Below are 15,323 nucleotides of genomic sequence, written 5' to 3'. Positions count from 1 at the left end.
GTTGAATTCCGCATTTTGATGCCTTAAATTTGGGTTTTTTTTCTGTCACTGCTATTAGTATTTCATAATTCCTCATTTTTTTCCTCAAATTTGGCTAAATCTCTCACCCAAGATACCGTTTCATAATTGGCTCACATATCGCTTCTGGATTAGGATTTGAACTTTCATAGACTAACGGTTTGCTAACCCCTACGCAGGCACTTACAATCCCAATCTCCAAAAACCAGACTTCAGCGATTGTATTTCTTGTGATCCGAAGAAATTCTGTCAAGGCACCGGCTTGAGCAATTACACAGGTATGTGAACTCTAAATTTTTATTATTTTTCACTAGTAACTTTGAAACTTCACATATTCAGGCCCATGTGCTGCTGGGTATTATTGCAACGGCGGGGCAGACAATCCCGAGCAAAACATCTGCCAGCCTGGATACTACTGCCCTGAAGATTCTTCAGCGCCTACTCCATGCGAAGACGGATATTACTCCAACTATACTGGGGCCGAAATATGCGATGTTTGTCCTGCTGGCTATTCGTGTGACTCTCGTGACGAGGCAGTGCCGTGCCCAACAGGTCACTACTGTCCGGAACAAACTGGTTCAAACCTGCAAAAATGTCCTTCTGGTGAAAACAATGATTCGTTAATTTATTTAGGTGCATTTTTCATTACAATTTCCACGTTTAGGTACTTTCAATCCAAGACTGGGACTGTCCCAAGAGTCTGACTGTACTCAGTGCACAGCCGGGTATTATTGTTTAATCGGGAGCAGTAATGAGACTGACAGATGTGACCCCGGTTTCAACTGTATCATTGGCGTTGATGTTAGTAATCCGGATAATTCCACCAACAAGGTTTGTTTAACATTTATCTTCATTTATTCGTAAATGTATGGAGATTCAATCAGCAAGGTGTATATAGCAACGTCATTGCCTGTTTCATGAAAATTTATTCGTAAATTGAATAGTAAATTCATTTCAATATATATATATATTCTATATTCTATATAGACTATTCAATTGTATATTGAAATTCTGTCCCTCCAAGAAGCTCTTTATTCTTAAATGTATTTTGACAGGGCTCGGGAGGTCCGTGTCCACGTGGCAGCGAATGTCCCGGTGGTTTGGCTGTGCCTTGCGACCCGGGAACTCACCAAGCGAACGAGGGTCAATCTTCCTGCGCGACTTGTCCGCAAGGTACATCTGGATTCGTGATCTTGCTTTCGAATGACCTGATTATGAGTGGAGGAATGTGTATTGAATATTTATGTGTCTGTAATCTTTGTTTATAAAATTTCTTCAAATTTGAGGTACGATGTTGTAATTATACTCGCCTGGAAGCATTTTTACGGTGTGCATTTCTCGTGATATATCACAATTGCAACTTTCAATATGAGAATATATTGAAGGTACGTACTGCGACGGCGGCACAGTTGATTTAGTAGATTGCTCTCCGGGATACTACTGCCTGCTTGGGACAACATCTGAATTTGAATATCCGTGTCCAGCCGGCTCCTACAACTCAAAAACAGGTTTGGCTTTACTGTCGCTAAAAATGCAATGTAATGGAATCATAATTTTGAGCTGTATGTTAAATTTTGAATGGTTTCATTCTCTGTCAAAATTCCAGGTCAATCGGACCCAAGTTGCGAACCGTGTTTACCGGGCCAGTACTGTGAAGGAGTAGCTAATACCATCCCGGATGGTAATTGCACGGCCGGGTATTTCTGTACGCTTGGATCGACTTCTGCCGAGCCTGTCACCAACGGCAACGTATCGATTGTCCCGGGAACGCCAAGTACTGACAGGTACAGTATTGCAATTTACATAAAAAAGGCAAATAAAATATTACAAATCAGCTTGTTCAGAAATAATTTTGGTATGTTTCTACCATACAATGGAATAACTTGGGGAAGTTGTGAAAACGGCATCGAAACAGTAATTATATTTAAATAAATAGGTATTATTTCCATGTAGGGTATAAATGCTCACTATCCAACTCAAATCATTAAAATCGATACTTGCCTCAGATTCAAGTACTCTAATCACTATGCCCAGCACTAGTAATTACTAAGCTGTTAGACAGAAGTCGATTTCGCCTTGAAACCATCGAAATACGCATGGGTTTTTGTGATATTTCTGGTGGTTCGAGAGAATATATCATTCCAGAATAGTTTAATTTCTCATTCGGGCTGCTGATGATTTATGTGATAAGCTTGCGTCTCGTAAAGGAACGATTGTTAATTGGTAATAATAAAATATTCATTTACTCGTTCCAGTAACATTTCGTGCAGCGGGTATTACGATTGCGTCTGTCCTTCTCTGTTGGAATCCACGGCCGGGATTTGCGAGCCAGGTATGCAGAATTGACGATGACCACTCACCGATACGACTGAAATTTCAAATTGTTTCAAGGTTACTATTGTCCGGCTGGCACCCCAAAACCGATAGCCTGTGACGCAGGATGGTATTGCCCATTTTACGGACACGACGCGCCATATCGAAGATGCAAAGCTGGTTATTATTGCTTATCTGGGAGGTAGACCACAATTTTATCAACTTACAATTTTTTAATATAAAAATTTAGATATTTTGATCATATTTTTAATTGTATGGTATTTGAAAGATATCTTCACATTGAAATGAACCCGAATATTTTCGGCGAATGTCAGCCGAAAATAGTCGGTTTCATTTCAATATGAATATACTTTTTAATTGTATATTACGGTCCGTACCTCCAAGGAGCTCATCAAATGTATCATATTTGTTGCTTATTGGTCTTTGACATAAAATTTATGGTTTAACCCTTTGCGACCGGCGGTCTAGTATACTAGACCGCGACTGTTTAACGCAGAGGAGTTCAACATTTAATCCAAGATAGCTAGACCTGTACTGGTCATAAACGATTGCAATTGGTTTGTATGTATAGCTCTTATAAATACGAATGCATCAGACCATGTATAACCTAATGTTGCAATGTATATCCTGCTTGAAATGCAGATTGAACACGCAAAAATGTTTCCCGCAAAATTGAATTTGTAATGATGTTCGCGTGAATGACCGCCTGAAATATAAACCATTGTATCTTCCGTTCTAGACGTCATATAACCGATTACAGTTATCTTCTATGACTTGTTGTTGGTCATACTATTCTATGAAAGTCCTTATATCGAAGATTAGCACGTAGAAGATGTTTCAAATTGACGTGAAAGAAGCATACCTTATTACGTGAAAATCATGGCTGCGTAAGATGACCTGACTCGTTGCGGTTTCAAACAGATGTACAATTGCTTCAGGCAATAGCAAATTATACATATGGTTAGCCATTATCCTGGCATATCCATCAATATCGCTATCATGGAGCTTAGTTTTGTATAAGAAAGCCGACACCAGCCCTAACAAGGCACAAATAAGCGTGCGAGTTAGGCTATTTTTGTACCCGAGCCTGTGATAATAACATCATATAGAGGCAGTTATATATCTGTTTTAGATGGCACACGAAGTTACTGTTGGCTTCTATGACTACTGTTGACCATGCATAGAACATTAGCCGTGTAGAATACAGTTCAAATTGATGTGAAATAAAGCAATGTATCACGTGAAATGACTTCCCGAGCGTATATGAGCACTAGGCAGTGTCCAATAAGGCCATCTGTGTATACTTACGGATCCCTTGCAGTTGCAAGTTACATATAACAAGTAACTGGGGTTGATAACACTTCAATAGCATGGAGATGTATACTAACGGCAAAATTGCCAAGGCAGTTACTATGTTATGTAGAACTGGACGCGCGTTGCCTTCAGCGAGAATACGAGATTACGTAATCGATTACTCATCGGCGGCGGCCGCGTGATTGTGCTTATCATCTCTACCTTTCCAAGATCGTAGCGCTGGGCTATGAAGCGCTCTAGTAGCATGTAATGTCTCGTTCAAACGTAGAGATTCATGCGGAATGCAATCAGGTGGTCATATACTAAGAGAGAGCCTAGGTATGACGTCAGGAGATATGGAAGAACAAAATTGTATTTTATTTTCAAGAAATCGAGAACATTTTCTCGCATAACACTATTCCCTCTGGCGTCTGAGCTGTGAGAGTATCTCAGACCGCTAGGCGGCTACTTCAGGTTTACGGCAATATATTGGGCGTCGATTTAAGCCATATGGATGACATTTTATCGTTTTTTATGTGGATGCAGTAAAATTTTGGTCAGTAGGCCGGCCGGTTACAAAGGGTTAAAGCTACGTTAAACTTTCAGCACCGTGGCTGATCAGAACATTTGCCCGCCCGGTTTCTTCTGCGAAGAGGGCAGCCCATTTCCAGAGGCCTGTCCACCGGGTACGTTCAGTCCGTCCTATGGAAATGAGAACGACACTTACTGCCAGGATTGCACGCCTGGTTATTATTGTACAGGTAACTGGGATCTGTGATTTTCGTTCATGTAATTCCGTTGGTCTAGATACCCGAATGGCATTTTGTACAGTGGTTTTGTAGTAATTCTGTATCGAAAAGCATTAGTGCTATCTCAGAGGTCTCTGTAACCAACGGTGTAGAGATGAGGGATTTCGATATTCTCAAAGCCTGTTCCAGAACTCTGTTCCAGATTTGGCATTCAATTCCGAGTCACAATCAGGAGTTCATTTTGTATCGAGTCCGAGTCCATGTCCAGTGATGAGTGAAGTTATTAGAAAAGTCACACAATAATTAGATAATTTCAGAAATTCCATGTCCAGCTTCAACAAAATCGTGAATCTGATCTAAATACACAATTGTATATGTAGCAGCTTATTCTTTAAAATTGATCAGTAACGATGTACTTCTATGTTTTGGGGCACTCAAGTAGGTCTACTTGCCTATATGCTTGCATGCACTCAGGTTTGTAATGACTCAAGTCGCGATTTTTTGGTGACTCGACTCATTTTATCAAATGTGTAACTTGACTTGTAGTCGAGTCCTTGTGCATGACTCGGACCAAGTCATAGGACCCGAGACTAGGACGGCCAAGACAGACATTTCAATGTAACTTCAAAGAACAGTATAGTCACCACATTATTGGTATCTCGTCTATCAAAAAAAGTTATTTACGGACAGCCCTAATGCCCATTTGAAATTGAAAATATTATCAAATACAGGCGGTGGGGCTAACGAGACTGCGCAATGCCAAGCCAACTATTACTGCCCTGGCGGCGATGCTACATCTTCGCTGATCTGCTCGGTCAATCATTTCTGTCCGGAGGGATCATCTAACGAAACTGCATGCTTGGAAAATACGTATCAACCTGAACAGGGAAAATCGAGTTGTTTTGACTGCCCTTCGGGGAAACAGTGTGATCCATATGATGGTAAGTTTTGAAGGGCTTCACTCTATGGCCCATTCCTTTTCAGTGGGCTGATGCGAGTACATGAATTTAGAGTCAAGTGTCAATTGACGACATTCCAGTCTGAATTCCGTCGCGTACCTATCCGGTCTTTTTCGAGAGATCCTTGTTCTAATTTCAATTTTAAGCCAGAAATTTTATTCATTCCCTCTCTAAGTGCTTGTCCAGTGTAGCATTTCAAGTTTTGTCATGAAATCAAAATCTGCGAGAGGGAAAATTTAAAATCCAACCTCAGCCAAAACTACCTCCGAGATCTATTGAAATTAGACTATTTAAATCAGGACTTTTTAACCTTTGAACCCGCACAACCAGGGTTAAATTCTCAATAGCCTAACAGAGGCTAATCATGACTTCATTGCCATTTCATCTATAAAGCTACCTCATAACTAAAAAAGGTCATCACTTTCGGCCAACCAGGGGCTTGATTACCGGTCGGAACGCAATTATTAGTGTTATCATTTTCCATGTGGTTTTATGATCTGAGGTAAGCACTAGAAATAAAACAATATATGGACATAAGTGGATAACAAGGATATACCTTATAAGAAAAGGACTATGGAGTTAATTTTATAGCTTTTGGTTCCAATTTAAACATTGGCCTTCCATGTAACTTAGGGTAATAACTCCGTCTTTAAATGCTTGCTGGTCTGTACAGTGCGCCAACTGGAATGTTTTTTTCAGGTAACCTAGATCCAGAGCCATGTCCGAGAGGCTATTACTGTCTGCTCGGACAATCGCCGATACCCTGCGCTCCAGGAACCTACAATAACGTGTCTGGCGCACAACTGGCTTCTCAATGTCTGTCTTGCCCGTCAGGTATTTACGATGCATTCACATTTTGTGATACTCACTAATCGCTCATTCATCTTGGAAGGAATGCATTGTAGCGACTCGCCGTCTGTCGATCCGTCCGGGCCTTGTGATCCGGGATTCTTTTGCAGCGGCGGTGCAGGAGACAGCGCCCCATTAAACGAAACGATTACTGTTACTATTTCAGGTCAGTATTTGCTATTGTACATTTAAACTCTATAGAAGTCGTCTAGTAGTCAGCGTTGCTGCTCATTTAGCAGTGTAAGTAATGCAGTACATATACACTCAATTACAAGCAGAAGTAGCAATGTCAAACTTCAAGTAAATGTAGAAATATAGATCCAAAAATTATTCAAGTAGTTTAAAAAAGTGGAGGTGGCCAAACGTGCTTGAATTCATGGAAACAGTTGAAGTACGTCATCACTGGCTACATCTGGAGATGTAATAATGTAGAAATGCGTATGTTTACATAATTGCCTTCCTAGACTGCTAATATGATGGGATGTGCATTACAGGAGAATTTCTGGGTAACGGTCTTTGTCCCACTGGATATTTTTGCCCTGGTGGATCAAGTCAACCTGAACCATGCAAAGCCGGGACTTTCTCTCAAATTCCTGGGCAACGTAATGAATCCGGTTGCACGCAGTGCCCTGCAGGAAAATATTGCGACTCGTCGGGAAAAACAGACAGCGACGCGCCTAACTGCACAGCAGGGTTCGAAATGAATATTTTTCCAGCATTCTTCCTTATTCACATCAAGTAGTGATCCCCATGACGATTGCCAATCAGTTTTCCTCGTGAACATCTCAAAATTTGTGGTGTTTCTCGTGATCACTGATCATCAGCTGTATTCACCTTGTTACTGGATATATTTACGTTTATGTGCGTTGAGGATAGGGTATCTTAATATTTTAGGGTTGGTTGGGGTGTCATAAGGTTAGATTTGTAGGTTAGGTTAGGTTGCGGTATCATAAAATTAGGGTTAAGGTTTAGGATTAGGTTGGGGTAAGGATAATTATTGTTTCCATTATGCCCTGACCGTAACCCTCAACCAAGTATAAATAAATTGATGTCTGACTTGCATATATTGAGTGTTTTGGAGGACACAGTTGATGAGTACCTGAACTTTGACATGTTCGATGGGAATCCTGATTTGTAATGGTCATGTTATTTTGGATAAGAAAGTAGACTTTGAATTATTTTCATGCGTTACTGAAATCTTGAATACGTTTTTTTGTAGGTTTATATGCTACGGCGGCAGCGTATCTCCAGAACCAACCGATGGCGTTACCGGTGAACCCTGTCCGGCTGGATTTTATTGCCCTGCTGGAACTCCTTATCCGATCGGATGTGATCCGGGTTACTACAGCCCCAATCCTGGGGCTAGCGTTTGCGCTGAATGCGAAGCTGGGACGATTTGCTCGTCGGCAAATACATCGATGGCTGGCATTTGCGATCCTGGTATTGAGGCCTTTCCACTTGTTATTTTCGAAATGTATTTCTCAATTCTCGATATTCATTAAAAGCATGGCAATTTGACCAATGTTTGTAGACCAGTGTAGGTGGAATTTTCGCATCAATATTTTCAGTCTGAAATACTATACCGTGAATACCTTCATTTCTCGATAGTTTATGATGATGACAAACCATTTTTTATGCTTACATCATTTTATAGTTAATTGGCAGCATATTTCCAATAAATTCCATCATAGAATATGTTACTGTGCATTGTGTGCAAGGTTCAATCTTTTCTAAAGGTGCTAGTAATTGGAGTCCTTATGTCTCTCATCCAATTGATTTCGACATATTGGAAAAATCGTCTTGGAGTCACTAACGGTCAATAATTTATCGTGAGTACGGTTATTTTTAGGTTTTTACTGTCCTGCCGGCGTCGTCGTCGCGCAGCCTTGCCCTGCCGGGACTTACAGAAGTCAGAGCGGCGGAACGAAAATTGGAGATTGTACGGAGTGTGATCCGGGGCAGTATTGTGAAGGCGTCGGCAATCCATCACCGACAGGTGCGGTTACATAGAGACTTAGTGGCGTCTTGATTACCGTTTGCAAGGGGTTTAGTTGTGATTCTGTAATTCATGTCATGTGTATTGTTTTTTTGCCTCATATTTTCGTCATATTTTTTGATATTGATAGTAATTCCATGTGAGCAATTTGATTTAAATCTGAGTTGTTTATTAGTATTAGTGAGAAGTACTATTTTTTTTATGTATTTAATTACAGAGGTAGTCAAATTAGCAAGTGTAGTTACTCAGTTTTCATGTAAGTTTCTACTCAATTACAATTAGAAATAGTGATTTCCAAGACCGGTCAAAGCTAATTTAAGTGGAAATAGATGATCAAGGATTGAATAGCACTTAAAGTACTTTCAAAAAGATAGATTTGGTCCAACGGTCGCATGTTTTAGCAGTTAATTGAGGGTGGCTACTTTCGGTGCATCTTCTAGATAAATGCAAAAAGAACTGACTACACTCCCAATGACTGCAATTTTCAAAGATTTACGCAATTGCTGCGTTATATTGGCTGTTTCGGCAAGGCTGTTGGGACAATTTTACTAATATAATTGAAGAAAAGCTCTATTCAAACCACTTTCCATTTCGCAAATTCCTAAAGCTAGAAAGTATGATGTTTTGCATAAAAAACTCTAGAAGTGGAATTAGTCTAAAAATACAGCTACTCCAGTAGTGCTAGTAGCGTCAAATTTGATTCTCCGAAAAAGTAGTAGTTTTATCTTCGGAATTTAACACACGGTTTTATTTCCATACCATGTCTAACGCTATATAAGTGGATTTCCATCTCAAAGTGTGCAGAAATGACCATATGTGAACAACTGAAAATGTATTGTACGCTCAATGTATCGCACGTTTTAGCTCAATGCGACGCCGGATATTTATGCGAGGGTGGAAGCGATACAAAGACTCCGAACGAAGGTTTTAATACAACCACCGGAAGATACAATGGAGAGTGCCCAGCCGGGCATTATTGTCTAGCAGGCCATACTGCCGCCCGGGATTGTGATGTCGGAACCATGAGAAACGTGACTGGGGCAGCTTCGCAGGCGGATTGCCAGCCATGCGATCCTGTAAGTTTAACCTTTTATTTTGTTTGCTTTGTTACTACGGTGAAGAAGTTGACCTCAACCGGAAAAGTGAATTTTTGTCAGGCAGAAATGAAGTGTTTGAATTTGTGAATGTTTGGTTTAGAGCCAGACCTATATTTATAAATAACGTCCCAATCAGGTCATCACTTCAAGTGCCGCGCTCTTGTGAGATCGTTATTGAGATCTTATATTCATTGAGATAAGTATCTTTAATTGTTACTGCAGTGAAATGTGAATTCCATTCCTCCATTGCTAAGACAAATTCAACAGGTGGTACTCTCAGACCGGTACACACCCCAGTAACTATAGATTCCTATTAGAGGTTACTGCCACAGGAGAAATAGCAGTAAGCCGAAGCATGCCTGCATTACTGGGATAGAATGGAGGGGTGGTGCAAGACTTAGAAAGCCGTACAAGGCATGCATATGCACAAATCGTGTGTGTGCAACTGTGCATATCATGAGTCGGTGCATATTGCCGCAAAAACATCGAGAACAAAAATAAACTACGTCCTTTCCTATCCTATTAGCATCTTGTTTCCGTGCTGTTTACATGTATGATGGTTACGTTGGCAGAAAACAAGGTGTAGGTTTTCTCTGTCTTCAGTATGGTAAAACTGATTTATGAAGGAGGTTTGGTGAAAATGCATAAAAGTTTGACCTCCTCAACTATAATACATGCCTTTTTGAAGGGAAATACTAGTGTTTTACTCATCTGCAGTTTTATTGTGAATAAGTGAAATTGATATGGGATATTTTTTGCAAATTACCGCCATTAATTAGAAGTTCTAATTGTAATATGTCACAATATGATGTTATAAGATAGTGTCCGTTTATAGGTAAAATATGTGCTATATCAGTGATGTTGGTATCGCTCGTGCTCAAAATATGATATCCAAAATGCAATAATCTAAAATAACTGTTTTGTCGCAGGGATATTACTGCAACGTACCCGGAATCTCGACTCCATCGGGACCATGTAATCCCGGATATTACTGCCCAGGCAACACTACCAACACCAATCCCAATCAGTTCCGTTGCACTGTCGGACACTTTTGTCCAAGCAGGTCAAGCCAGCCGCAACCTTGCCCTTCGGGTATGTTTATTCCAGTTGTGAATTCAACACTTGTTTCAACTCGAGTATGCGATTCAGGTCAGTACCAGCCTGCTCTAGGCATGCAAGACTGTGTGCTGTGTCCAGCCGGTTTCTATTGTTTGAAATCTGATACTGGAGATCAAGTGGAGTGTCCGGAATACCATTTCTGTCCAGCTGGTACGTTTTACCTCTTTAAATTGGCACTGTGCTCTTAAGATGGTGTGGTCGCGAATTAACGTTGTGAGTAAAAAACAAAGTGGAATCAGCCATGCCACTATATTCAAACGAAAATTACGATTGCCGGAATCAACTTCCGTTATAACTTTCTTTAGGCGGTCGAGTCAGAGAATGAATGTTAGATAATTGTCAGGCAATCCTATGGTACGGATTAAGCAGCGATGCCGCATCACCCTAGATATCACAGATATCGAATACTACAATGGTACTTTTCGTGGATATCCTTTTGCCGTTCTGCTGCAGTTCCACTAAGGTGGCTTACCGAGAATTATAGCTGCAGCCAAAATGTTTTTAGCACTTTCTGCTCAAATTTCAGACCACATCATATTTAGAGTGCAATGCTCTTTTTGAGGTAGTCGTCTCTTTCATCGGAATTCTGTAATCTCTTTTTAAGGCTCATCCGCCCCCACTCTTTGTCCAAACGGCACTTACACTCTGCCTGGCGAAACAGGCTTGGAAGACGATACTATGTGTACACCTTGCGATGCTGGGAAATATTGCACAGGAGGAGAAATACAGGTAAGGTTTTTGTTATTGGATGTGAACGCTACTTTCAAAGTCTTTTATGATATGAACATGTGAACCATGCATATGAACTTACAGTCATAATTTGAAAAACGGATCAAAATGTGACTTTTCTGTCCCAGGGTGACTGCGACCCCGGTTACTTTTGCTTGTCCCGCGCATTTTCTCCCGTGGCGGATGGAGACATCACGTGGACCTACAATGCAACGCAAGAACCTTGCCCGGCTTTTACCACGTGTGCTGGTCCGTGTCCTGCCGGATTCTACTGTGGAACTGGAACTACTGACCCGGAACCGTGTCCGGAGAATACTTTAAGAGAAACGACAGGTTTTTATCTACATTGGCTTTCTGAGCAAATTTTTGTCGGTATTCTGCAAATATTTGTGTTTTTATGAAGCATTGAATGCAGAGTATCACCAGGATATTGCAATTATTTACAATGTCAGTGAGGTTTTTGATATTAACTTTCTACTCAATATTTCTGCAGGCTTTTGTATCTTTATGAAGCCTTGTATGCAGATTATCATCAGCATATTACTTGCAATTTAATTTGCCCTACATGTTTTTATCGGTGTGGCTTCCGGTTGCAACGTATTCCTGCCAATACGGTGTTTGTACCAAGCGTTGGATGCAAATCTTCATTATTGGGATATTATTTTTAATTCAATTGCCTGACAGGTCTATATCATTGCTGTCTTTCATCCCAAATTTTCGGCTTATTTCTGAAGATTTTGTGTTTTTACCATTTGCTAAATGCGGATTATCATCATGATAGTATCCTTGATTTAAAATTTTCCCAATTACTGCCCAGGTGCAAGCAGAGTGGAAGAATGCTCAGTATGCCCTCCTGGATTCTGGTGTCACAAAGGCGATCCGATTCCCGACCTATGCCCGGTCGGTCATTATTGCTCGGCGATGAACGGGTCTTGCCCTGGCGGTGACCCAACTGGACCACAGCCCTGCCCATTGTACACCTATCGGGATATTGAAGGTGCTTTATCGTATCATCAAGATTATGAAAAATAGCTGCAATGACATCCTGTTTATAGGGGCTTCGAATGAGGCAGATTGTTTTTCGTGTCCGTCGGGATATCTGTGTAACGACACCGGTCTCGCTAATTACTCGAGTTCGGCCTGTCAGCCTGGATATTACTGCACTGGAGGTAACTTACATCATTTATTTATAAGAATTGGTGTAGGTAATTTGAGAATGGGGAACTCTTGATTAGTTATCGATAGTGTGGCTTAGGATAGTGTGTCTTAAAAAATAGGACAGGTTTATTATTTTTCTCATGGAAATATGGCACTGCCGCTTATTTTATCGGATGCCTTTTCCTTTCGTTTTTTCGTCATTTTGTAGGGCTTATACTCTCATAATTCAGAGTAGGTCTTATTTTTATTGTGTATCAAAGATGTCGTTGTAACGTCTGCAGTGAGTGGGGCACTATATAGAAGCAATGAAACGATTAGGAGTGCAGAACTTCAGAATGCACTTAAATATTACACGGCTTTTAACAGTATATTCATATTTATTGACTCGAAGAACTTTTCGCGTGCCTCTTATCAAGAGCAACCGGCACGATAAAGGATACAGAACAGAGATGGATTCAAAACCAAATGGCGAATTGTGACGCAATAATGCAATTTTATAAATAACATGAATGGATATTCAGCCATAGCAACAATGCAGCGTATATAGCAACAAGCAACTTGAAAAGTAGAGCGCTGAGGTATAAAATACAAATACAATGAGACAATGCAGCAACACAGAGGAAAAAATTTTGAACAAAAACACGGACGAACAGCTAAGCAACGACAACTAGTGTGAAATTTTAAGATTATACAAAAATTCTTTCTGGCGACAGAGGACCGGGTTGTTTAGTTTGATGAAAGTGGATTCCAAAGCAGTTAAATGAAACATTGATCTACCCCTGGATAAAACTGAAAACATGTCGTCTGAATAGTTCAAGGCGCAGGACGGGTTGTCGATCAAATGCTGGCCAATTGAAGAACTGCTTGCCAACACTTGGCTGTGCGATTGGGATTTTGATGCGTGTTTGCATTGCTGAGTGACACTTTCAGAATCAGGGGACTGCGATGCCGATCTTATCCTCTTAGGAACGTGCTGTTTGATACGCTCAAGCAAGCGTTGGGATGTGCGTCCCACGTACCGACTGTCACAGTGGCATTTGTATTCATATATTACCATACTTTGATGAAAAGCAGGCAGCACATCCTTTCGCGTGTTTGGCAAAATTTGTTTCGTTGTATACACAATCCTCGCATTAACAGTGTTGTAACACGATTCGACGCATGATCTGATTGATTTGGTGAATCTATTAGAAACAGAGCCAAGCCAAGCCAAGCACATCCCAACGCTTGCTTGAGCGTATCAAACAGCACGTTCCTAAGAGGATAAGATCGGCATCGCAGTCCCCTGATTCTGAAAGTGTCACTCAGCAATGCAAACACGCATCAAAATCCCAATCGCACAGCCAAGTGTTGGCAAGCAGTTCTTCAATTGGCCAGCATTTGATCGACAACCCGTCCTGCGCCTTGAACTATTCAGACGACATGTTTTCAGTTTTATCCAGGGGTAGATCAATGTTTCATTTAACTGCTTTGGAATCCACTTTCATCAAACTAAACAACCCGGTCCTCTGTCGCCAGAAAGAATTTTTGTATAATCTTAAAATTTCACACTAGTTGTCGTTGCTTAGCTGTTCGTCCGTGTTTTTGTTCAAAATTTTTTCCTCTGTGTTGCTGCATTGTCTCATTGTATTTGTATTTTATACCTCAGCGCTCTACTTTTCAAGTTGCTTGTTGCTATATACGCTGCATTGTTGCTATGGCTGAATATCCATTCATGTTATTTATAAAATTGCATTATTGCGTCACAATTCGCCATTTGGTTTTGAATCCATCTCTGTTCTGTATCCTTTATCGTGCCGGTTGCTCTTGATAAGAGGCACGCGAAAAGTTCTTCGAGTCAATAAATATGAATATACTGTTAAAAGCCGTGTTCAAGTTCTGTACCACCAACCAGTTATTTAAATATTACAATTAGTTTTTTACTATTCATCCAAAGATTTTCGATTTTTCACTGTTCAAGGGTTGCCGTCAACTTTAATAATCGGATACAAAATAAAACTATGTTATCACCCATCGCATTCACCGATTGTGACCTCATGCGGAATAAAATTTTTAAGTCACAAATACGAAAGAGAGAAATGCTTGCCAATGACTGATTTCTGAATGATAAGCGATCATCTTCGTTTTGCTGACCGTGTTGACAAATCGGAATTATTTGACGCTCAAACAGATAAATATAATAGATAGAGACCCTTGGCCCAAACAGAGCATGTCCTCTCTGTGATTGGCAGCAGCTTTAATTGGCAGTCCATTACGGCACAACATCGGATCTTCCGTTTCGTAGCCAAGGCTGCAAAGAGGCCAGGATGGGCTTCCAACAAGTCACTGCTCACAAGATTTGGTGTCCTAAACATAAAAGATATGCGAAAACCAAAAATTTCCAAGTTTATATATCAGTTCCACTGCGCTCACTGCCCCGAAAATTTCAATACCTTCTTCACCTCGGCATCGAAAGTTCCTCGATACGGCACACGTGCGTTGACGTCATCCAACTACCATATGATCGATGTAAAAGATCATCGCTCTGTCAAACATGCCGGGCATGCAGTGTTCAACAGCATCTCGCCGGCTATTTGACAGTCGTCGAGCATGTACAGACTGTCCACATTCAAGTTGAAATGCGAATAATTTCTACTGAATCAATACTAGTCAACCCTCAGTTTACCAGACCGCGACCTGGCATGTCAATCCTGTCTGCCGACACATGCCATCTCCTTTTGTCGCCTGTCCTTCTGTACTATCTTCATTTATTTTTCATTCAGTGTGCATGACTCCTTTGTTAACATCGCCTAGGCCAGGTTGGTGTCTGATTTCAAAGACTACTCCAAGTCGTTTCAACACCATCCCATCTTTTCATTGTATCGCATTCTTGTGGTGTATTGAAATGATGAAATTGTTAATAATAAATTGAATTGAATTGTGAAAAATAATATCTTGAACATTTTCTTTGTCTTATTTATCTTGTAAAGAACCAATTTGTCAGGGAAAACAGTGTGTGTGACTTTATGTGTTATATGCGATT

At 40.6% G+C, this 15,323-nt stretch overlaps 1 protein-coding gene across 2 annotated transcripts in view; it reads left to right on the top strand.

Moving 5' to 3' along the window:
- The window catches only part of LOC145450119 (uncharacterized), a 113,786-nt gene that overhangs the window by 69,125 nt on the left and 29,338 nt on the right, over window positions 1–15,323 (top strand). For both annotated transcript variants that reach the window (XM_080328603.1, XM_080328604.1), the window contains exons 90-111: window positions 198–296; window positions 358–621; window positions 683–849; window positions 1,074–1,191; window positions 1,404–1,526; window positions 1,625–1,802; window positions 2,274–2,350; window positions 2,410–2,533; window positions 4,252–4,406; window positions 5,126–5,335; window positions 6,053–6,187; window positions 6,246–6,368; window positions 6,697–6,895; window positions 7,422–7,642; window positions 8,052–8,198; window positions 9,063–9,274; window positions 10,225–10,387; window positions 10,445–10,564; window positions 11,019–11,143; window positions 11,272–11,476; window positions 11,961–12,140; window positions 12,199–12,312. In XM_080328603.1, coding sequence (XP_080184729.1) covers window positions 198–296; window positions 358–621; window positions 683–849; window positions 1,074–1,191; window positions 1,404–1,526; window positions 1,625–1,802; window positions 2,274–2,350; window positions 2,410–2,533; window positions 4,252–4,406; window positions 5,126–5,335; window positions 6,053–6,187; window positions 6,246–6,368; window positions 6,697–6,895; window positions 7,422–7,642; window positions 8,052–8,198; window positions 9,063–9,274; window positions 10,225–10,387; window positions 10,445–10,564; window positions 11,019–11,143; window positions 11,272–11,476; window positions 11,961–12,140; window positions 12,199–12,312 — 3,459 coding nt within the window. The remainder of the gene's footprint in view (window positions 1–197; window positions 297–357; window positions 622–682; window positions 850–1,073; window positions 1,192–1,403; window positions 1,527–1,624; window positions 1,803–2,273; window positions 2,351–2,409; window positions 2,534–4,251; window positions 4,407–5,125; window positions 5,336–6,052; window positions 6,188–6,245; window positions 6,369–6,696; window positions 6,896–7,421; window positions 7,643–8,051; window positions 8,199–9,062; window positions 9,275–10,224; window positions 10,388–10,444; window positions 10,565–11,018; window positions 11,144–11,271; window positions 11,477–11,960; window positions 12,141–12,198; window positions 12,313–15,323) is intronic.

This window comes from Botryllus schlosseri, chromosome 11 (assembly GCF_051294905.1).
Source record: "Botryllus schlosseri isolate E-star chromosome 11, Bs_hap1, whole genome shotgun sequence".
Classification (NCBI taxonomy): Eukaryota; Metazoa; Chordata; class Ascidiacea; order Stolidobranchia; family Styelidae; genus Botryllus; species Botryllus schlosseri.
Note: the sequence above shows the minus strand (reverse complement) of the source record. Positions and strands in the feature narration are given on the sequence as shown.